This window comes from Oryza glaberrima, chromosome 1 (genome assembly GCF_000147395.1).
Source record: "Oryza glaberrima chromosome 1, OglaRS2, whole genome shotgun sequence".
Classification (NCBI taxonomy): Eukaryota; Viridiplantae; Streptophyta; class Magnoliopsida; order Poales; family Poaceae; genus Oryza; species Oryza glaberrima.
The window spans coordinates 30,425,155-30,449,351 of record NC_068326.1 but is presented as its reverse complement, the minus strand read 5'-3'; the positions used below and the strand labels follow the sequence as shown (position 1 = coordinate 30,449,351).

Here is a 24,197-nt window from a genome sequence, read left to right as displayed (position 1 = left end):
TTGGCAAGTCGCTACAGAAGAAGTCAGCTGTGAGCACGCAATGGTCAACACGGAGATCCTCAAGCGACAGCGGTAGATATTCTGATCCGCGTGCCAACTGTAAAGAAGGGCAGCACATAATGCCAAGTGTAATGAGAGATGCTGCCGCTCGCAAGCCCCCTAATGATCTGATACACCAGCATTGCTCGATGACCACGAATTCAAGTTTTTTAGAGTGTCGGAAGACCTTTTCTGATGGAAGTGTAGTCAAAGTCATAATGTCTGTGAATCTGAATTTTTTCAGCGCAGTGAGGCTCCCAAACCAACTAGATAAAGCACTATCTGTGATACTGCACGAAATAAGAAAGAGACAAACAAGTCCTGATGGTGGAACCAGTTGCAGCCCCGTCCTACTTTGATAGACGAGTCCTCTCCTCAGCTCGTGACAACATACCCATGCCTTGATTATACTCTCTTTCAGCAATGCTTCTTCTATTTCTCCTTGCAAAGCGCTTTCAATAGTTCGAAGATTTTCTGATAAATCAGCATCCATCTTTGTCATCAACTGCTTGAGAAATGAATGTTCCAACAAAAGTGCCTTCCGAATATGTCCACAAATAAACTTATCAGGATCTGCCTCCGAGAACAAAGCAAGTTGTGATGCAAAGTGGTCTGCCCTCGTCATGTTCTCCCACTGTTCCTGCTGTTCCACCTCGTCGTTGGAAATAAACATAAGTAATGGGCATTCCTCAATTAATAGGTATGTAAGACCTGCTGGAAAACATGGCAATGTTTTCAAGTTTGAGATATTTTTAAGGGAAATCTCAGCACAGTGACTAAGGGGCTCGGTATTAAGCGGAACATCCTCTAATGCGCTGCAATTCTCAAGCTCAAAAGATACCAAATTCTCAAAACGGGGAACCTTCAACCAGCTTGGATATGTGGCACATCTGTAACCTTCGATTGCGAGCCCTTCCAGTTGGGGCGGTGGCACCAGACCTTCGAGAATCTCTGACTCTAAATACAAACTATCCTCTACATTCAATTCATCTTTGCAACTCCAGACAAGCTGTAAATCTTTAAGATAACTCTTGTGATGTAGCATCGACTCCAATGCTTCATCCTTCCCCGTCACATTCTCGAGATTCATGATACGCAACCTGCCACCAAGCTCGTTCATGTCCCTCAGCTGTCGCAACTCATAGCCCTTCTGCTTTTGCACGTGAAATTCATTGATATGTTGGAGAGAAAATAATTTACCTATATTCGGAATTTGAGGTACTGGTGCTTCCCAAGGCGTCGAAGATATTTGATCAATGTACCCTTCAAGATGCCGCAACTTACTTAGATTGCAGAGTTTATCGGGCAAGATCTTACATTTGTTGTTTAACTTAAGAGACTCTAAGAGGTACAAAGTACACAGTGATCTCGGTAACTCAGAAATGAACGTTTTGATGATGTTCAAATACCGAAGATGCTTCAGCCACAGACAGATTCAGGCAACTTGCTGCTGTTGTAAAATGACAAATCTAGTACTCGCAACTTCTTCTGATTCCGAAGTACCTGATCGAAAACATCGGTTCCGTCGTCCATGAGTGGGTCAATACAGATAACAGTACGCAAATGATTTAGCTTGCAGATATTTTGCTTATGCAGTTTCATACTCTTAACACGAACAGACAGATGACGAACAGTGCATGGTATTTCTTTCACCTTGTCATCCTCTAATCTAAAGAAATCTTCTCTAGATAGAGACTCTGCCAAATCATGGAAGAGATCGTGCATAATATACCATATTCCATTCCAGCTCTTAGAAACTTGTTGAAAGAAAGACCCGGATACCAACTCATTGAAGTAATCCCTGCCGATATCTTCCATTTTCATGTCACTGTTGCTTGAATCAACAAGTTCCTCTGCCACCCAAAGGTGAACTATATAGGAAATTTCGTACCAGTAGCCTTTTGGAAATAAGCTGCAATATAGAAAGCACCTCTGAAGACGCGGATCTAACTTCTCATAACTCCACAAGAGAGCCTTTCTTGTCTCGCTTAAGCTGTCGCTCTTTAAAGCAGCTCTCCATGTAGTGATATCCTTTTTCCTGCTCAACTGAGAACCTACAGCTTTCGCTGCCAAAGGTGATTGTCCAAGCCTTTTAGAGATCTTCTCAGCAATCTCCTCTAACTTCCTACGCAACTGTGGGTCATTGGTTTCAGCACCAGCGAAGGCATGGCCTTTGAAGATCGCCAATAAGGCTGTATCTTTTAAGTTCTTCAAACAAAAATACTTCTTACAGTCGAGAACAGCTGGAAGTGCATTCCGTCGAGAAGTTACCAGAATTTTGCTTCCCCTCCGTGAAGAAACTAAAGGAGCTAGCAGTTGCTCCCAGTCCCACTCCATCTCACTCTTGGATTCATCAAACCAAATATCATCCAACACAAGCAGGAACCTCTCTGATCTTTGCAGCATGTCCCTTAATTTGCACTGGAGAGTATCGAGATTACTAACACGTGGGCACTCGCCCATTCCAGCGGACTCAATGATCTCCTGTGTGTGTCGATGCACATCAAGTTTGCGCGAGATGCAGACCCACATCCTGGCATCAAAATATTTGATCACCTTCTCATTATTGTAGACAAACTGTGCTAACGTAGTTTTTCCCATACCCCCAATTCCAACAATTGCCAGAGTCGAGTAGCACCTAGCTGCACTAGCTTCAGTATCCGCATGCTTGCAGAGAGTATCGATTATAAGATCACGATCCTTCTTTCGACCAATGACCTTCGATGTAGGAAGGGAAGTGGTGTTAGTATGAGGCCTGATGGGAGCAGTAACCATATGCACTGAACCATTAACCGCTTGTATGCCAAACAGACTACGGAAGCTCTTAGCTTCAGCCAATATTTCCTTCAATTCTTCAAGCTTGCAAATTAGCTTTCTGTCCTTAGGGTGTAAATTGGACATCTTTTTGGATACAGCACGGAGAGGCTTTGTAATGGTAACCATTGATGATGATTGCACACCTTTCTCTGCTTCACTCTCAAGGATGTCGTATTCGTGTTCATCCAACAAATCTTCAGCATCATAGAAAGCTGCTTTCAGTTTGCGCAGCCACCCCTCAATCTTGCCCCTATGTGGACTCTTCTCGGCTGCTTCGATCACCAGCTGAAACTGTGGCAGGACGGTGGCCTCCAGTTCTTGGAGCTCACGTGCCACGTCCTTATCAAGGTAGGTTGAAGCGCGGTTGATGAATTTGGTGAAGATCGGCGACGCCACCCATCTTAAAGCGACCAGCACAACCGCCTCCGCCATGGAACGACCGGTACAGGTTTCCTTGGTTTAATGGTTTTGTGGCTGCTACTTCTCACAGTGGAAACAATAACACGAACAAGAACGACTTTCCGGACTTCTGGCAGGCCTATGACGAAAGAAACAAAAGTGAGAGATGTGAATAGATGATGGTAACCAGGAAGTTATCAGAGCCAAAGGATGAAGATTTGTACTCTCATGAATCATATAGGAATGAGAAAATATTACTTCCTCCGTTTCACAATGTAAGACTTTCTAGCATTGCCCACATTCATTTAGAAGTTAATGAATCTAGACACACGGCATATATATGTGTCTAGATTCATTAACTTCTAAATGAATGTGAGCAATACTAGAAAGTCTTATAATCTAAAATGGAGAGAGTAGGAAATAGGAACAGCCGTAAATGATAAGACTAATAGCATAATAGTGATGAACAATTGGCGGTTTGTTAAGGAAAATCTAGGTGCAAAAGATTGAGCAGACTACAGACGGGAGGATCGATAACTTACAGGGTTGCAGCCGTGCAGGAGTGCGGAATGGAGAGAGATGCGCAGGGCCGGCTCACCACTCACCAAGTCAGCAGAGCCGGAGAGGGAGAGGAGAGGAAGAGTGGTATTGCAAGATAGATGACTCAAATGTTCCGCAGTGAAGTCTACTTATGCCCCGGTCATCATAAAGAAGTAGTACATGATAGCGAGTTGGTTTCCATTTCCCTACATACAGCTCATGCTCGATTAAACTACAGCAATCGCACAATGAAACCAATCTACTGTGAGACTGAGTCAAGTTAGCACAGAGTCAATTGTACCCACAAATGTATTCATGTCCTTTAAACTTCGCAGAAAATAGTGGTGTAACCATGCTTCCAAACCCCCTATTAGTTATAGCAGAAATAGAAAACAAAACCATTTGATGGTACAGCACTGCAGATGTTCTCCTTAAGCAATGTTCTCCACTACGGAGTACCTTGTTACCACAGAACATGACACTCCCCATCCCACTCAAATAGCATTTACAATTTCACACAGACAAGTGATTGAACAAACCAAATAGCTCCAGAAAATACACCGTATTGAAGTCCTACTCTCCATGTCAATGTAAGCTACAGCCTTCAGTAAGATTTAATTCTGGACAACAAAATAGATTGTTATTTGGAGATTTTTATGAAGCTCTACTGATAGATTACCTGATCCATATGCCATATTCTACAGTTACGGTTAAGGTGAACCTCTCTTTCACCTTTTGTACTATTAACAAACTAACAGAAGTTGGTCCCTAATGCAGACATAAGTGCCACATAAGTATCTGTAAGATAATCAAAGTGTTAATGCTGAATTTCCTCATTCTTACTTACCCGTTGCAGTGTTCATGCCATTGTCAAAAATCCTCCTTCATACTTATCCAATAAGTTGTACTGGTTAGTACATCAAACTCAAAACACGACAAACAAAGAGACTTTGTGGTTACAGTCAGCAACTAAAAATGCAGACTAATATCTTGCTTCCTTCTCTTTATCCTTTTTTTTTTCTTTTCACCTATGAAAGCTACAAGAAGAAAAAAAAAACATAGGAGGAAGCCTTTGGTTAATCTGAGTATAAAATTGCAAACGGAAAATAAAGTTGGACATGCCTATTTTATATAAAATTTTAGTATTCCCTGCCTTCTGATGCAGGTGAAGACCAGTAAAACAAGAAAAAAAAAATGAACATGTGATAGCTACTTCCTCCGTTTCACAATGTAAGTCATTCTAGCATTTCCCACATTCATATATGCTAGAATGACTTACATTGTGAAACGGAGGGAGTATAAACAAAGGACCATCCGCTACCAAAATATATTGTAGATTGAGGCCTAACTGCATATTAATAGGAAAAACAACACTTTGTGTATAAAGTATATAGACACCATATGCACCAAAGAAACCAACACTTTGTGAGCTTTCATATTGCTACTGATCAGAAATTTTTCAAGAAAACCAATAGATTAAAAAGCTTGGCATAAGATGAGAGCTTAGCGATGACAATATCCACAAAAGGGACGATTGGAAGCATAAGCACAATTAATCAGAGGATTCCTATAAGGATCATCATACACACAATCTCACAAAGTAAGAATCAGGAACTGTGCTATATATATAACCAATAGCCAACAGAACCCATTGGGACAACATATGTTATCACAAAATTGGCGCTATTATTGACAAACAATATAGTAGCACAATTCAAGTTACACAGACCTATAACACTGCAGTAATGATCCGTAGACAATCGCATAACAAAGAGAAAAAGAAAGAAGAAACCAACTCTGAACCAGGACAATCCTTGCTCATAGGCCAGTACTGGGCAGCGAGGCCATGAACGCACTGTACGCCGAATCCAGATCGAAGTTGAGCTGCCTTGCCTGTTGCTCGGTGAGCTCATCCCCGGCCCCCATCTTATTTAGCTTGGCGAGCCACTCGCTCACCTTGACCTTCCCCTCGAAGTCCGGCGGCAGGACGGGGCCCAGCTTCCCCATGGAGGTCGAGAGGTCGTGGAGCAAGGGGCGGACCTGGTCGTTGGCGAGCATGTTGAGCTTGACGGCATCCATGGCGGTAATAAAGCTCTGGACGCACTGGGCGATGGCGGCCGCGGACGCCGCCGAGGAGGCCGGCGCGGACGAGGACGCCGCAGCGCGGAGCTCGACGGTGGCGGGGACGCCAGACTGCACGAGGCGGTTGAGGGCGGCGGGGCAGTCGAGGCGGTAGGCCTCGACGAACCGGGGGATGGTGACGACGCCGGCGAGCGAGGAGGAGAGGGAGTTGAACTGGGAGATGAGCTTGAGGCACTCGGCCTCGTAGTCGGCGGCGGAGACGAGGTCGCGGACGTAGGCGCGCTCCAGCTTCTCCGTCGCCTTGATGATGGCGTACAGGTCGGCGAGGCTCTCCAGGAGCTCCCGCTCCCGCTTGTCGTTCCACAGCTTCACCTCCATCTCCGCCGCCGGCGAGGGGGTCCCCTAGCCTCCCTTCCCTCCTTCTCCCTCTCCGGCGAGCGAATCGCGGTGGGGCTAGGGTTCCGCCGCGTCGCGCGAGATTGGGGGAAGAGGAGGAGGAGGAGAGGGATCGCGATGGGGGAGTTTAGGAGGTCGAAGAATTGCGAGGTGCTTCGTGTAAAAGTGAAGCGATCTGTGTGAGACTGTGTTAAGCCCAACGCGTTTGTTTTGCCTTTCTTCCAAAGTTATTACTCGACGCGAACCAAACGCAACTACGAATTGCACGGCAGCTTCTGTCGTTCGTTTCTTCCACTGCAGTTTTTGCGTCCTCTCGATAGAAACAGGCTTTGCGGTTAAGCTCAGCTGATCCACCGCACCTAAGATGAGCTAAAACATTAATGTATAATTTAAATATTAATATTCCCTCCATCCCAAAATATAGAAAGCTTGGGTTCAGATTCATCGTATTAGATATGTCCTATCCAACCAATTTAGATTGATGCCATTTTTTACTATACCATTTTTTTAGCATAGTTACCAAAAATATGGCTACGTTTAGTTTGTGGTAAATACATAAGAAATCCTGCCAAAATTTTAGCAATATTACCAACTTGCCAAAATTTGGTAAGGTTTATTTTGACTACAATCTGAACATGCCCTAACTATCGTTAAGTGTATTTGTTTATTTAATAAAACTTGAAAAAAGAACTTTAAGAAAACTAACAGTTTAGAAAACGTGCTCACATAGAACAATGAAGTAGTAAATCCAAAAAGGTAAGTCAATGGGGCCTTAAGCTACACGTTTTTAGTTTTTCTCCAATTTGACTATTACCTCATTTCTCGTGAGTGTGTTTACTGAATTATTATTGTTATATGACTCAAAAAGAGGAGGCAAACGAAAAGGAGTAAGGGTATAATTGTAACTTTTAAAAACTACAAAATTTAAATTATTATTTTTAAAATCCTAAGAGAACGAGATGACTATGTAATGCTCTCTTCGTACCAAAATATAACAAACTTTAATGCTCTGGATGTGTCAAAAAATATAAGAAGTTCTTCATCAACATTCCATTCCCAATCTATTACAACCATCTACCATTCACTTTTCCCACGTATCTCAACTTCTCAACCAATCACAACATTTTTCTATTTAATTTTATCTAATTTCTTAATAATCGTGTTCAACCGTGTTCAACTCTAAAACTTGTTATATTCTAGGATGGAGGTAGTAAATTTTAAAGAAATTATGTGTAAAAAATAGTTATATAGGCGCTAGCCATGTAATTGCGCGGGCCCACACTTTTAGATTGTAATGGACAATGCTAACAACTCGGCTTACGCTGAGTTCGTTTTGTGGGGTGGTTCCTAACCTCCACTCGCTCGTTTCACACCCACAAGCTTCCCAAACCGCTAAACGGTGTGTTTTTTGAGAAAAAAATCTATAGAGAAATTTCTTTAAAAAATCATATTAATTTATTTTTAAGTTTTTGAAGCTAATATTTAATTAATCATGCACCAATCTACCACTTCGTTTTTTTTCGCATGGGATTTGTTCCCAACCACACCAAAGAACACAGCCTTAAGATCAACAGTAAATATTACTAGTACACTACACATCCCATTCTCAAGTTTATGGCACGGCAAAATTACAGTGCTGGAGTTCTAATGACCAAATAGCTCTGGCAAAAAACAAAGGCCTAAAATGATATTATAATCACTGTGGCCCAGAAGGCCTAAAATGTTCAAGGCAGCAAAGAGGCCTAGGCCGTCGGCGTTGGACTGGTTCACATACAGCCAAAGCCCATGGTTCACCAAATTGACAGTTCCCATCCATTTAGAGGCTGAAACGTGTGGACTTCGAGGCCTGGACACCCGTATACTGTCAGCGAAGCCGGACAATATTAGTACTGGGCATCGCGCAAGCTAAAGCATGCAAGTTGTTGAGTTTTGTTTGATTCTCGCGGTCGGGCTGCTGCCGCCGCTCGATTTTGTCGAGACCCAGGAAACGGCTGCCTAGTTGCCTGGTTGCCTTACCGACAATCTCACGGACATCACAATCAGGCCCTTCTAGGTTAACGAGTTGGATAACCGATGGCAAGCATTAGCTCCTGAGTTTCGCGCGATGATGATTTTGTTTATTCACATCGCGGTGCCGGTGTGGAATCTAGGCCGGTTTGTTTATGTGGGATACCGAAAACGAATCGCAGTCATGGACTTGATTAGGGAGAACAAGTCTCGGCGATAGGTCGAATGGTCGACTGACGCAGTCATTGATTGTGCCAAGAACAGGTAGGAGTACGTAGGAGCAGTAGAAGTAAAACGTGTCAGCATCTGGTAGTTGGTTTGGTGTAGAATAAAAAGCATTGACTTAAGCACCGGAGAGAATAAACGTTCACATGATCTGAAGAAGCAGGACCGATGCTGATGCCCCTCGTTGCAGCCTCCAGCTCCAAGCTAGCAGGAGGTGCACTTTCAACTTCCAAGTGCGATGGTGAAAAGCCAAGCGGTGTACGTGACGAATTCGCCACGGATCGACCGAAGTGGGCGTGTGTTTTTTCTTGCACGCGGTTGACGCGGCGCGTGGCGTGGCGGTTCCGCCGAATTTTTTTCTGCGGCGCGCAACGCCGTTTGGAGATGGGGGAGGGGGACGCCGCATCCGGGGGGTTGTTAATGATGTACAGTGTCTGTTGTGGCTTGAGGCGCGGTGGCGAGTTGGCGACTCGCGGGGTGTTTTCGAGTTGGCAGCTATAGCAACGCCCCAGTGGGCGCGGGTGGGCGAGCGAGCGGCTACGCGTCGGGTTGTGGTGGCCCGGGGCGTCGCTCTCTTCTCCGGCCTGGCTTTTGCGGGTTGTTTAGATCGAACGATCGACCAATCAATCATTATGTGTGTGCTTCCGGGCCGCAACGAAACTCCTGCCCAATTATTGGGTTAGGTTTTGGCACGTGCTTTGCCCTCTAATCGGCACAATTAGCAGTCAAAAGCTAGTAGTACTGCTAGTAAGTTTAATCAAATCCTTGTTTTTGAGCTCATCATTGATGGATTGAACTCCAGTTTGTCGTAGTTTTTTTTTAAAGTTTTTTTATAAAAAAAACTCCGGTTTGTCGTAATAGGGTATTTATATTCCATTATGTTTGAAAAAAAGGGGTATGTCAAATGATTACATTAAAAAAATAGTCGAGTTAGCGTGAAACACAATAACAATACCATCAATTTGCTGCCCAAGTTGAAAGTCCTCTGGTCCATTATCTTGCCTCATGATTCATGAAGAACATGCGATATTGCTTCATTCACCCTGCCAGCTCCTTCTGCATGCATGCATGAAAAAGTCCACTACTATGTGCCTAGCTTCTCCTATCGTGAGGGGTCAGGGATCTAAGCATGTGATTCAGCCTTTGCAGACATACTCCCTCCGTTTCACAATGTAAGTCATTATAGCATTTCCCATATTAAATATTGATACTAATGAATCTAAACATATATATTTATGTAGATTCATTAACATTTATATGAATGTGGGAAATACTATAATGACTTACATTGTGAAACGGAGGAAGTACTAAATTTACTTTCTGATATACTCCCTCTGTCCTAAAAAAAAGACAAACTCTATGTTTCCGTGTCTAACATTTAACCGTCCGTCTTATATGAATTTTTTTTTATAATTAGTATTCTCATTGTTGTTAGATCATCAAACATGATTAATACTTTATGTATAACTTATCTTTTAATTTTTTTTCATAATTTTATCAAATAAGACGGACGGTCAAATGTTTGATATGGAAATCCAGGGTTTGTTTTTTTGGGACGGATGGAGTATTATAGAGTAAAATTGGCTTATTAATGCGGTCACAAAAGCACTTTGTGGTATGTATATACAACATCTTGGTCATATATAAGAGTAAAACTGTGATTATATGTTAATATTTAATGCGGTCACAACAATGTTGGGCCGTGTATCACTACCACGACGGGGTATAGCTCGCGCTACCTCCGACACTTGTTAGGACGTCGTGTTACACTTCTCACTACCACGATTTTTCTTTTGTCTTGCCAGGAAGTTAGCAGCGATCTCACCAAAGCACACCCCCAATGCGTGACACACCACATCGAGTGCGCGCGGACGTCCAACCTACCCTAGCGCGGATCAGTCGATCACCACGCACACCCGCACCGAGTCACCCACGATTACCGGGATTTGGCCGCGCAAACTCCACCGCGCGCGACTCGCGTGCACGATCCCCGCGCGCGTCCTCCTCGCCCGGCGGAAACCCGCGGGATGGAGAGGCGCGCGGCGCAGAAGACGATCGAGCCAGCCGGCCGGCCGGGCCGCGCGCCCGGCGAAACTCCCGTGCGCGAGACGGCGGGGGAAGCTGCTAGCAAAAGCCTGCACTGCATGCGAGGAACGCGACGAAAACAACCTGGCTCATGATGTCACACGAGTCATATGCTGCAGCCGCAGCTGCGCTGCGCTGCAACACGCCGGGTGCAGGCGCCTTTCGTAAACAAACGTCCACACCGCCAGCCAACCCTCCTCCTCGTCAGCCTCAGCGCCCGCGGGGCCCGCGCGCCACAGGCCTTTACCCTTTTCCCAGAAATGGCCTCCTTTCTCCTCCACTCCACGGCTTCACCCAGCGTATCAGCGGCTTCTCCCATCTAAAAAAAAAAAAAGCGGCTTCTCCCATGACGGGGCCCCGCGGCCGGTGATGCTGCCACTGCTCGGTGGACCCCACGCGACGAACCGAGGGCCCCGCGGGTCGGTGTAGGCGGAGGCTCGGGCTACGTTTCGCATCCGGGTGCGGTGCAAACTGCATAGAGGGAGGCCGGGAGCCGGAATCCGAGAGCTCCCCCTACCGCCACGCCTCGTCCTCGCAGATACGACGCGGAGGCCGGAGGCCGTAGAGGCAGTTTTTGCGTTTCACCCCTGCAGTTTGTTCCAAAACATGAACTACTTTTGTTCCAAAATATAAAAAACTAACGATTAGACATTATATTTTATAGCTGTTCAAATGCATATTTAATATTAAATTTTATATTTTAGGACGAAGTAATTACTAGTACTACTATATATTTCTAGATACATGTGGTGTTTCTTATTTCCTTTTGCTTCACATAAGCGCCGGGAATGCATTCGTGGTTTTGGAACATAAGTTGTTCCAATTGATTTTTCTTTTATCCAGTGGAACAAGAATACTAAATTCATCCAGACATTGGTTAGTTCATTCGGTAAAAAAAAAAAGTAGAAGTGGTATATAAGCGCACAAAAATCCATAGGGTTATTTGACTTAGGTGTGTTTGGAAGGAGGGGAAATGAAAAGATTGAGAAGATGCGTAAAACAAGATAAACCATTGACATATGATTATTTGAGCTTAAAAAATAGTTTGATATGATTTTTAAAACAACTTTCATATAGAAATTCTTTTTTAGGAAAAACGTCCCGTTTAATCATTTGAGAAGCGTACGAATGGACAATAAGAGATATTTTTTTCCTTTATTCTCCTAAGGAATGCTGCCTTAGCCATAACTCGACTAATATATCTGGCCAACAAAACATGGACTACAAGGATGGAAAATTTTAGCTAAAAATCGGAATGACAAGTTGACTAATAAAGTGGGATTTGGCAAAATAAAATAATTAACCAGATAACAGCACTTGTTTGGAAAGAAAAAAAGATCCATTTTGTCAGTAGCTTAGGGTTGCGTTATGTGAAGAAAAACGTTGAAGACGCGCACTAAAATTGTGATAATTAATGCTAGTAAGTTACATATAACACATTACAGAACACGTTGTGAGATTAATTATATAAAAATGATTTGAATCTAGAACATCCGCTAGTGTTAATACCTGTTTCAAATTATCTGTTTTTCTAACTTTGTCATAACTCAAATATTTATATCTTGTGACTACCAATTTCTAAAAAATATATACTACTCACATCTCAAAATATAAGATCTTTAAAGATTCGATGCGAATATTAAGAATGCATATGAATTAAACTAGAGAAAGTTGTGATTGTTTAGAAAAAAAGTTGATGGAGAAATTAAATGAGGGAATGAATGCGATTGGTTGAGAAGAGAACATGGATGGGAAAGTTGCTACATTTGTAATATATTTGAATGTTAAAAGTTGCTATATATTTTAAATGGAGGGAGTATGTTTTTAGATTCATCAAGAGATATATTTTCATAATATATCATTCTGATGTTTAACTATACAAATTTTTAAAATATGATGATAAAAATAGAATTGTTTGATTTACGATAACCTAGAACAGAAATTAACTTTAAACAGATGGAGTATATTATACTAATTTTCTTGACGATGTACCGTAGGATATTTCTTTAATTTATATTTCGTGGAAAACACATTGGCATCGCACATTATTTCGGAGTTCGAGTGTGTATTTAGTCCTGCATTTTGGAGAGTGGAATCTGAACGTGATGTCTCGTGCATGGATCCACGAAAACTTAGCTAAATAAAATATGCAAAAGCTCATTGTCATAGAGAAGTGCATCGGCTTTGCTTAAAAAATAGAGAAACTTCAAAGAATAAAGAATTAGACCAGATAGAGTAACTGGCCCTACCCACAAAAATAATCCAATACCAATAGCAAACTATTTTTTTCCTTCCCTGAGGGAGCTCCATCAATCATGATAAGAGATATCTTATGTTATTCCTTGAAAAAAAATAGATATCGTAGAAATACTTCATTAGAATTATATGTACCAGGACTTTAATATAGAGAAAACATTTATGGTGTGATAGTAAAACCGGGTATAGAGGTCTCACCTGTTTTTTTCCATGTGGCTTTTCTAATTCTTAGGTGGCCTATAATACATGTGGAATTATTCGGTTAGGTTTTATTGGTAGTAAGTTTTGTCATACAAATTGTTATAGAGCTCACAAAATAATATATGCAAACAATCACAAATATAATGATTTATAGTGCTATGAATGGGTCATTGGTGAGCGCAAGTAGGCGTCCGGAGTTGCAGGATCTTAGGTCGCTCATGAGTCTATATATATTTGTAGTAGTGTTATTTGTGGTATCCAATATTTTTATTAAATTTTGTTTTTACTAAAATATAATGTTTTAATGCCAGCGAAAGAACACCTGTCACCGCAAGTTTTCGTTCTTTACAGGCTGTTCCACCACATATTACTCTATAGTGGTGTAAGAGGTTTAACCGTCAATACCTTGATATGGTTGAGTTGTTACAACGAGTAGTTACCAAAACCATCATATGTCACCATAAGTAGTAGGTTTACCAGCCAACAATTTTTTTGCAATTGAATCACCTCCGCTAGTGAATATTACTGGTAGCATGTATCTCGCATTCTTTCTCATGCACAACTATAAAATAATTTTTGTAGTTACTTTAGTTATAACCCTTGGACTTAAAAAGAAACTCAGCTGTATCTTAAAGAAAAATATAAAGCTCAACTGTAAAAATACATTTCAAGTCCTTTAGTAGCAGCTCAAACAAGCCTTCTATCTAATCACCACGACCGCAGCAATTAACTCTCACCAACAACCAACCATCCGCATAGGTTTTGATATGGCCATTCTCTATCTTGTTGGGAATCAAGAAAAAGACAGTAGTACTAGTGGAAGCGTAGTAATAACGAGAAAGTTTGAAGGGTCTTGCAGAGAAGAAACGCAAAAAACAAGGTCACACAACAAACACAGGACATCACCATCCCCCCATCCGTCTATAGGTTAAAAAGCCCAGCACCAAGCGCAACCATCAAGCTTTCGTCTCGGCAGCTCTTGGCTCCGCCTCCTATCCTCTCCTCTTCCCCTACTCTCCTCTCTTCTCTCTCTCCGCCTCCACCAGTCTCCCCCTCTCCCTCTCCAAACCCTCCATAGCTATAGGCAGCAGCTGGGGGTGCTGGCGGCGTTGAGGCATTCTTGAATCCGGCGTGGTAGCTTCCCCAGATCCATCTTTTTTGGATCGTTTCTTCGGGCGATTTGGAGGAACAAAGAAAGCCCTCCCAAATCGCAGAAAGGAGCCGCCTTTGCGAAGCTCCTGCTGCCTTCTCTGCTCGTTGTTCCTGGCCTGGGATCACATATCCCCGCAAGGAAAAAAAAGGAGCCGCCTTTGCATTTATTCTTTTGGCCCCTTGGGAGATCGCCCTCGTCAAGATTTGGTGGAAAGTGGGAACCCAATTCGCTCGCGGTTCTCACTTCTCCTTGTGTGGAAAGGCGCCGCTTTGGCTCCTGTTTCCCCCCACCGCTCGCTCCCGCGCCGCTCCTCTCCCCATATATCTATCTCTCTGACTATCTTGTTCACATACGCCTGCGCGCCTGCCTAACTTTGTTTTACTTCGATCCATCCACCGGTTTTCGGCTTCCCCCGTCTCGGCATTTGATCGTTGCTTAGTCGCTTGTTGATTTGACGCAGGCCAGATCGCTGTCTGGCGCTTGTTTTATTTTGAGTTGTTGCGGTGTGTTTGCTGTTCTTGGTTGGAGGCATGGCTGCGGCGGCGAACGGAGGTGGCGCGGCGCTGTTCAGCGAGGAGGAGCTGCGGGACGTCAGCGGGGTGCGCCGGTGCGAGGATTTCGTGGAGGTGACGTGCGGGTGCACCAGCCACCGCTACGGCGACGCCGTGGGCCGCCTCCGCGTCTACGCTTCCGGCGACCTCGAGGTCAGCTGCGAGTGCACGCCCGGGTGTCGCGAAGGTCCGTGCTCGCCACTGTGCATCATCAGTACACCACGTCCTTTTTGCTTGCTTGCTTGTTTGTCTCGTTGTTCTTGATTTCATGTCCGCGCGCGCGTCGGTGCACGGGTGGTGTTTGATCTCTTTGGTTGTGGCGTCTTGCTCCCATGACTGGACCTGCATGCAATGCCGGCTCATGCGCCTCGCCGCTGCCTGCGCCCAGCGTCGCCTGTTTCTTGTACTTTGTACCATGCTCCTGCCCATGCATTGCTAGTCTGGCTCGCGGGACTGTCGATTTCGGCAATTAAATCATCCCCTTTTCTGCAATCTGCATGTTCATGATGTATCTTTTTTTTAGACATGTCCATGATGTATCTGAGCGTAATATCGCCTGCATCTTACCTTTGGTTTAGGACCATTAGGTTCCTCTTCTTCTGTGGTACCTAATGCACGTAAGTTGAATTTTGACATTGTGTACTCCCTGCATGCTGGGGATGATGAGGTTCCCCTCTGTTCAGTGGCTGTGTTCAATCACTCACATTACATTGCTACGTCTCTGTTTAGTATGAGGTTTTCTTTCGTGTGAGAGCTAGCTTGGGCCATGTTCTGGTTTGTAGTTGCATGCTGCTCTCTTATGCAAATGTGTGAAATTGATAATTGCGATCTTGACTCCAACATAGGATGCTTGCGTTTGATGAGAGCGGAATGGAAAACTTACTGTTGTGTTGTCTCTGTTCTAATGTTGTTACCTGGTGGCTATATTTTTTTTTTGTTTCCGAAAGCTGTAGATGCTGCATTCAGTTTCTCTATCCCCGATGTCTGTATTTCAGTGTGTGTCCGTACTGTGCTGCAAGTATATTTAGTTGAGGCATATAACATCAGTGCTATCACTGTGGATTTTACAATACATTATACTCCTCCTTGAATGGTCCCCAGAGTGTTGATTGCAATGGTATGTAGGTACACGCAATATTTGTTTTTAACATATTTAATACATGAACCAAGATAGTCTTGCTTTAATCAAATGTGGTTTGTACTTGTTCTAGCATGGTTCACCCATGTAACTGCAGAGATGTGTGAAGTGATAATATCATAGGCAAAGCTAAATATAGCAACAACTTATGACTACCCCATCTTGTAACTTATGTACCACTGCACCTTTCAGTTTTCAAGGATTATGAAATCTAGATATAAGTGTGATATAACAAAGAAAAATTGTCTAGATTAAAATATGCAGTTCTTTTTTTTTGTGATAATTTATAATGAAGGCCTTCAAGCATTATTAGCATGCCCATTTATCTGGGAGCATGCACTGTGGGGTTATCTATATATAGCTGGGAATTTCTTTGTTCAGCATGCTATTGCTCTAGGTTTGCATGCAACTATATTGATTTAACTATTTAAGTAAAGGATGTTGTAGATGCATGTATTTCCAAGTTAACTTTGCAGTACTTGCTTTTACTTTATTCTTTTGGGAAAATCTGTTTCCAGTTACATGTTGTACATGGCATCGCTTTGTTGTCATATTTCTCTATCTTCTGACTGTATCCAAATACAAGTAATATCTTTGTACTAGTATAGTACTATTACAAGCATTGTACAAAATCTTGGTAATATATGCCAGTTGCAACTATTATCATGCTTTTTAAGCGCATAACTGCCATTTAAGTTTTGTAAGTTGAAATTTGCAGACAAGTTGACGCCTTCTGCCTTTGAGAAACACTCTGGAAGGGAGACTGCTGGAAAGTGGAGGAATACTGTGTGGGTCATGGTTCAAGGAGAGAAGGTTCCATTGTCAAAGACAGCTCTGCTGAAATACTACTCGCTGTCTCACAAATCTGCTAATGGTTCTAACAAAGGCCGTAATGGTCGCCTGTCACACCGAGATGAGTTTATTCACTGTACGGAATGTGGCAAGGAGAGGAGGTTTCGGCTCCGGTCTAAAGAAGAGTGCCGTATTTACCATGATGCTCTTGCTAAACCTAACTGGACATGTGCTGATTTGACAACTGATAGGTATGTACTGTCACCGCTTGTGTTAGTTAACAATCTAGCTTGCTAATATCAAGCTATACTGTTTGCCTAGATATATGATATGTTCATGTCATTGTTCCAAAGTTCATGCCAACCTACTGTCTAGGGTTCTTATCGTTTTTCTTTTTGTTAGTGGTATTGCGGATACTTCTTGTTAAGTGTTATTATTGGAGAACAGCTGCTACAGTTGTGCTATTTTATTTTATTATTTTTTTTTTGCTTTACATGTCCATCCTTTTTTTTTTAAAAAAAGAACACATTGACATAATTGCTAGTTTTCTTATATTTCTGTGCTTTGTTAGTTGATGAAATTGACACGTGAACTAAATATTGGTGGTGCGCATACCCTTTGATTGCTGGAGTACACTTAGTGTCCATATGCATGTTACTTTTCTGAGTTTCTCAACTGGTAGCCATAACAGTGATAGTGACACAAGTTAATGAGAATCCAGCACTCCAGCCGCAGGCTTTGCAATCCAAGATGGCAGCCCATGTATCTCTAGTTCTCTCTACCATGACCATGATTGGTATTAGCGTCTCTGGTAGCTGCCTGTTTCAAGCCTGCAATATAACAACTATGAATTATTGATGCACTGCGAAATATTTATGCTAATTACCTTAATCAATGTTTTGCACAACAAAATTGGGCACATACTCCCTCTGTCTCCAAAAAAAACTCAACTTAGGAGGGGATGTGACCCCTCCTAGGACAAAGGGTAGTCCAAATTCATTGTCCTAGGAAAGGTCACATCCCCTCCTAGGTTAAGTTTTTTTTGGGACTGATGGAGTAGTTGGTAATTATCTGTATATTATAAAACACTTTGACTTTTTTCTAAGTTAAGCTTCTTCTAGTTTGATCAAGTTTATAGAAAAACATAACATTTTTAACACAAAACTAACTTACTATCAAAATATATTCGATGTTAGATTTAATGAAACTAATTTGGTATTGTAGATGATGCTAAATTTTACTCTCTCCATTTACTTTTGATAGTCATATTTCATCTAATTCTACTTATCATCCATCTAAACATGCTACTAGTCATTCCTCGTAAACAAGTGATTCAATAATATTTATATTTCTCGAGCTCATGTAGCTAATCTTGTGTGGAAGAATGTAGAGTCATGCATTAAATCCAAGAAAGTCATTAAGATGATATATTGTTGGATTGAAATATACCTATCAAAAATAAATTTTTCAGATTTGGAAATATGCCTATCAAAAGTAGATAGAGGGAGTATATATAATTGGTCAAAGTTCAAGAAGTTTGATTTGAAAAAAAAAATAAAACGTCTATAATATGAAACAGAGAAAAGGAGGGGAATTTAGCCCATAAATGCCCTACAGTGTCTGCATGATCAAACTGCAATTGTAGGAAACTATTAATGCTTTACAGTTAACGTATTAGTAGTTTAGTACTATGTTTTTGGTTTTCTACTATCTACTGTGGGAGTAGCAAAGTCGAAACTGCTGCCCTGTAGTGCCGTCTGTTGGAACTGTTGCTATGCAAGTTTCTGGCCAAACACTTCCAGATCTCTGCAGGGTCATGTACTCATGCGGCCTGTAGCCACAGGACACATTCAGTACTGTATCCCTGTAGCATTCAGTAGCATGTAGGGAAAATTTTCTAGGATCGCTGAAGGGTGCTGTTCCTTCAGTAACATGAGTACATGCATTCTAAATTTGGCTGCAATGTTTACATTAAATTTTCCTTTAAAAAAGAAGCATTGCTTTGCCTAGTGACCAGTAGTGTACTTTTATGCGCCGTTACCTGTTCTGTGTTCCTTCCATCCTCAGTTTGACATTTCTTGGTTTTCCATATTTCATATATTTGCTTTGTTCTTGTGTACATTTGCATATATATATGACCTTGATTGATCCCACCAGGGTCACCTGCGGCGATGAGGAGGAGCGCGCGAGCCGCAAGGTGCTGAGAGGCTGCTCCCGCTCCACGTCGTGCACCGGCTGCGTGAAGTGCGTGTGCTTCGGGTGCGAGATCTGCCGCTTCACCGACTGCGGGTGCCAGACCTGCGTCGACTTCTACCATAACTCCAAGGAGTAGGAGGATGAAACAATGCATGAAACACCACCATGGGACATGGTAGGATGAAACACCAGCATGGTCGATATACCCTTGCAGACCCAGATGTTTTTTAGTCAAACCCCCCAGGTCCAATGATTCCCCGGCTTCACTTGGGGGGGGGGGGGGGGGCCTCCTATTCTGAGAACTGAGATGTTCTTTGACTAGCTTCTTCCCATAGACAACAACTAGTACCGGGGAAAGCCGGCCGATTTTTGCTTCATATAATTTACCAAAATTCTATTCATGTTCATTTTAGTACATTGCTGGGGAAGTGAATCGGTTGTCATTGGTTGAATCTTTGTATGCAATGCAATGCAAGGGGGTTTCGGCGTCTAAGGGTGTGTTTGGATGGAGGGATATGGATAGATAGGATATAGCGGCCCATTTTTTATGGGTGTTTGGTTCCTGGGCGGGTGTTTGGTTCCTGGGCAGAGGTGGGATAGGGCGGCCCGGGGAGGAATATTCTCCCCAGATGCCGGATGGGGGGATCCGGCCGAATTGGCCGGATGCAGCCGCCCGAGCGCTCGGGCGAGCAGGGGTGAGCGACATGTGGGTTGCGTCACCCCTCTCACCACGAGGCGAGCTCGGCGGCTAGGCAAGGCGACGACCGTGGAGGCGAGCTCGGCAGCGGCGGCTAGGGCGAGCCGGCGACGAGAGAGGAGGCGAGCCGGCGACAACCGGATCTAGGGGGGCGCCGGCGAGAGAGGGCGAGCGGCGGCGTCCAGGGAGAGGGCGAGCGGCGGCGGCCGGGGAGAGAGGATACGAGGCGGCGGCGGGGGAGAGAGGAAGCGCGGCGGTGGGGTTGCCGGCGAGAGAGGAGGTGACCGGCGATTTCGAGAAGGCGAGGGGTGACCGGCGATTTCGAGAAGGCATTTTTTTTCTCCTTCCCCTTTTATTTCTTTCTACTTTTTTATTTCTATTTAGATTTTTTTAGTAGATTGATATTTGTTGGGTGAGAATTTGGAGGGGTATACTCACCACCTCTAATGAAAGGGTGATTGCAACCACTCATCCATCCCACTCTAACCAAACAAAAAAATGGATCACCATATCCACTTTCATCCCTACAACTAAAAAAAACTGGATCGCCGTATTCACTCCACCAAACAAAAAACTGGATCGCCATATCCAGTAAAATATAGACCATCATATCCCATCCAACCTTGACCGGGAACCAAATACACCCTAAAATGCTTGAGCTCGCGATGGATCGCTTGGATGGATGCGCTCCGTGAGCTTTGGTAGAAATGTCGCGAGCGGCATGCGCACGTAGCATGGGGATGTTGCCCAGTGATGGCGATATTATTCGGGGTCCCTCTACCGCGGCAGCGCTGGTTGCAGGGCACGTCACACCACCCACGCGGCGCCAATGAGGCGGCGGTCGTGGCTGCCGCGCGCGGCGCGCGCGGCGCGGGATCATTCGCAAGGCCAAGGCCGCGGCCTCGCGCTGTTGCGCACTAGGCGTCTGTCTGTCATACGTCGCGCGACCCCCACGTCTCTGCTGCCTTTCCGCTGTGGATTGGTTGGTGTTCGCGCTCTCTCTCCACTGCTGCGCGCGGCTGGTGGCGCAGAGAGCCGGCGCAGAGAGCGGCCGCGGGAGTTTGCCCTTGTCAACTTGTCGCTTGTCCGCGAGCGGTGGGGGTGAAGCGACGGCGTCTCCCGAGGCCGGTGTCCTGCACGAGTGATGAAGCGACACCGGCTTCGTACTGGCCGGTGTGTCTCAACCCTGGTGCGTACGGACGCGCTGTACGATGGTTCACCAGCTCAGAGACGTGCCATGTACTGTACGATGTGGCTCACCGGCTCAGAGACGCCAGAGCAGAGACTAGTACTCCAGTACTAGTAGGTTGGTTTCGCGTAGAAGACGGAACAAAAACCGGTTAGTACCGAGTACACAGTGTTAACGCCGGCTCTTCCTGCTGTGCAACTACAGTGGAGGGCGCGCGTCCGGGCTCCGGGGTACCACCACGTACTACTTGAGCAGTGGAAGGCACGCGACGGATGTGACAGGAGGCACGGTGGATCCAGCAAGAGATTCGCTCGCCTGTCAGCCACAGTACCTCTAAATCATTTATTGTCAATTTATACACCAATTAGTTATAAACATATATTACTTTATTAATATTTGATCCCACATGTCATATACATATTGCGTCATAGAGTTCGTGCTACAGCTAGCTACTCCCTCCGTCCCATAATATAAGAGATTTTGAGTTTTTCCTTACACTTTTTAACCACTCGTCTTATTAAAAAAAAATAAAATTATATTTATTTATTTTTACTTACTTTATTTTATTATCTAAAATACTTTAAGCATAACTTTTTTTTATATTTGCACAAATTTTTTTTAATAAAACGAGTGGTCAAATGGTACAAACAAAAACTCAAAATCTCTTATATTATAGGATGGAGGGAGTACAAATCTATAGTCAGCTTCTCTTCTCTCTCCTCTTTTATCTTGTAATGTGCTTATAGTTGGCTTATAGTCTGCTACTACATGCTCTAATACTACTAGCTAAACATCCATCCCAAATAAGTTTATTTATAAGTTTTTATGTCCAACATTTAACTATTTATTTTATATGAAAAAAAATAAAAATAATAAGGCTCTGTTTGTTTCAGCTTAAGATTATTGTAATCTAGATTATTAAATCAGATTACTCTAAGCTGGATTATAATAAGCTGACATAAAATAAGCTACGAGTTGTTTGTTTCTCTAGATTATTAGAGGCATCTAGGCGTAGTGGGTCTTTAGCCACTCAATAATCTGGAAAAGGCTCCTTTAAGAGAAGATTATTGGATTATAGTAATCTGGCTTTATAGATTATAATAATCTAGCATAATAATCTACTTGTTTGTTTCAGCTTACTTCTAATAATCTAGATTATAATAATTATAAGCTGAATCAAATATGGCCTAAGTCACGCATACGTTGGACACATAAACCACGAATAAATTTATTTTGGATGGAGGGTGTAGCTGCCACTGCCAAGATCAAATACTAGTACAGTGGTACGAGTACTGCACCGGGAGCTGTGGCCTCTGGGCTGGCTAGATGATGCAGCCGAGTTTGCTGACGTGGGTGAGTTTGTGGCTGACAAAGCTCTCGCGTTCGTCAAAAAGTTGTCATAAAAAAGGCGGTTCACTCTCTCAGCCTCGCAGCATCGATGGTGTGCGGTGCGGTGGAATCTCGCCATGCACCGCGTCGCAACACATAGTAGTTGCACAATTGAAGCCTGCCTCTGCCTGCGCCAGCAGAGCATACATGTACCGATCGATGTACTGTACGGCCACACCCACACGGGACTACGGATGGAACGACATACATATACGGATCACCAGCCAGCAATTGTTACCTGCTAAAGCGCCAAGGACTCTGCTGAACTTGCAGCATGGATCGGCAGCCTCAGATGCGTGGATCTAGCTGGACATGCGCGACGGAGGGAGACACTGGCCAAGCGATTTTCTAGCAGATGCACGGTAGTGAACTGTGATCATGGAGGGACCGTCAGGGTCTAATGGTACAACTGTACAAGCGTACACCACTACAACTAGCTACAACAACGACTATCTGAACCTCTCTCTCCTAACTGGAAGGTGCCCGCTCATTAATGTGCGTGAAAATTTTTTTACGAATGGCCATGTGAGGATGTCTTTCTAGTAAAAATATTCCTTTTACTATATCATGAACAAAATTAAATTTATTTAATGTGCTTTGATCAGCTGTTATGATTTTTTTTTCAATTACCTTCGCAGCATATAAATTCTAAACTAAAATCACTTTAAATCGCATAGTTTTTAATTTATGAGAAACTTGTGTCAAAAAAATAGATCTTTTTCCTATGAAAGTCCAATTTGTTTTTGTTATATTATGTTTGAAATTTTAGATATGTTCATTCTATTAGTCATGCTAATAAAATGTTTGAATATTTCTATTTAGAATGGGTTTAAAACCCAACAAAAAAAATTTAGATAAATTTTGCTCAGTTTTCATTCTTTTCATCTTCATTTTTTAAGAAAATGGAGAATTCCACTCTATGAAACATCCTTGAAATGATTTGATCTCTGTAATTGAAGATAAAAATATAAGTGGGTTAAGCCTACAACCCAACATAGGATAAATATGTCCATTCTAAATTATCTCTCTAATTAAGTAAGGAAAAATAAAATAGAGGTTGTAGTATTTTTTTAGCAAATTACCACTAAACTGAAGTGTCATGTAACAAATATACATTTCTATATTATTCAATGCTAAATGTGAGGAACTTACGATGTACCATAACAAGTTTTACCAAAAAGAAATAAATGGATATGGTCTTTTAATTCCTATCAGGAATTGACTTATATATTGCCGAGGCCACATCATGGTTGTTTCACTGCTAAGATTTATTGGTGCAACCCACGTTCTTGGTATGATTGGTATGATATTCAACTGGCCACATTTTTATTTTTAAAATGTTGTCTATAAAAAATAATGCTAGATGGGGTATATGTTATGATGTAAAAAAAGAATATCATTTCAATATTTTTATTTAATTTATCAGTGACTTCATAGATCATATATATAATTTAGACGGTATAATCATCTTAAGATTATTTATTTATCTCCTAAAAAGATCATTTATTGATAAAAGCATCAATATCAAATTGTATGGGTAAATAGCTCCTATATACATATTGAGAAATAAATTAATTAAGTTGATAGAAAATCGTTAGATGTCTAATGGGATATAAGTAATAGGTCAACCAATTGTATAAAAAATTCATGTGGGATATTTTGATTTTTAGTGAGAAATTTTAGTAGTTTCTTTTATTTAGTGGATGCCTCAATACATATATGGGTCCAGAATATAATTTTTCTGTTAGCATTTAAATATAGTCAATATTTGTATTAAATTATTGATTTCAATAGAAAATATAATAATTCAAATAGATCATAAGAGACACAGGGACAACTAGCTAGACCTGATAGCTAGATCCGTTTGTGAGAAATTATTTAAGCAAGACAAGTACGAGCAACTTATAAGAGCATTTATGTACTTTAACGCCCACAGGGATGGGGAGGAAGGGAAGAAGGTTGAGATTTTTCTTTAAAAAAATAGATCTAATAATGACGTAAAATTATGTGTCTAGAAACCAATGATTAGATATTTCTTTGACTTA

General features: G+C 42.6%; 3 protein-coding genes across 3 annotated transcripts; 1 reads left to right on the top strand and 2 right to left on the bottom strand.

Annotated features, from left to right (window-relative positions):
• Positions 1–1,335: 1,335 nt before the first annotated feature.
• On the bottom strand, positions 1,336–3,457 carry LOC127761615 (putative disease resistance protein At3g14460). The gene has a single exon (XM_052285968.1). It carries the CDS (start codon positions 3,286–3,288, stop codon positions 1,459–1,461), a length of 1,830 nt encoding a protein of 609 aa, XP_052141928.1. The 5' UTR covers positions 3,289–3,457; the 3' UTR covers positions 1,336–1,458.
• A 1,937-nt stretch (positions 3,458–5,394) lies between these two features.
• LOC127761900 (vacuolar protein sorting-associated protein 28 homolog 1) lies at positions 5,395–6,466 on the bottom strand. Its single transcript, XM_052286264.1, has one exon. It carries the CDS (start codon positions 6,253–6,255, stop codon positions 5,614–5,616), a length of 642 nt encoding a protein of 213 aa, XP_052142224.1. The 5' UTR covers positions 6,256–6,466; the 3' UTR covers positions 5,395–5,613.
• Positions 6,467–13,983: 7,517 nt separating this feature from the next.
• Positions 13,984–19,359, top strand: LOC127755106 (protein ULTRAPETALA 1-like). Its single transcript, XM_052280749.1, has 3 exons — positions 13,984–14,938; positions 16,608–16,932; positions 18,839–19,359. Exons 1-3 carry the CDS (start codon positions 14,731–14,733, stop codon positions 19,011–19,013), a joined length of 708 nt encoding a protein of 235 aa, XP_052136709.1. The 5' UTR covers positions 13,984–14,730; the 3' UTR covers positions 19,014–19,359.
• The last annotated feature ends 4,838 nt before the right edge of the window (positions 19,360–24,197 follow it).

Bases quoted from the DNA above. Each gene is read 5' to 3' on its own strand.
- LOC127761615 (XM_052285968.1), bottom strand. From the start codon at position 3,288: ATGGCGGAGGCGGTTGTGCTGGTCGCTTTAAGATGGGTGGCGTCGCCG.
- LOC127761900 (XM_052286264.1), bottom strand. From the start codon at position 6,255: ATGGAGGTGAAGCTGTGGAACGACAAGCGGGAGCGGGAGCTCCTGGAG.
- LOC127755106 (XM_052280749.1), top strand. From the start codon at position 14,731: ATGGCTGCGGCGGCGAACGGAGGTGGCGCGGCGCTGTTCAGCGAGGAG. The intron at 14,939-16,607 runs GTCCGTGCTCGC...TGAAATTTGCAG, and splicing joins CACGCCCGGGTGTCGCGAAG to ACAAGTTGACGCCTTCTGCC. The intron at 16,933-18,838 runs GTATGTACTGTC...TGATCCCACCAG, and splicing joins GCTGATTTGACAACTGATAG to GGTCACCTGCGGCGATGAGG.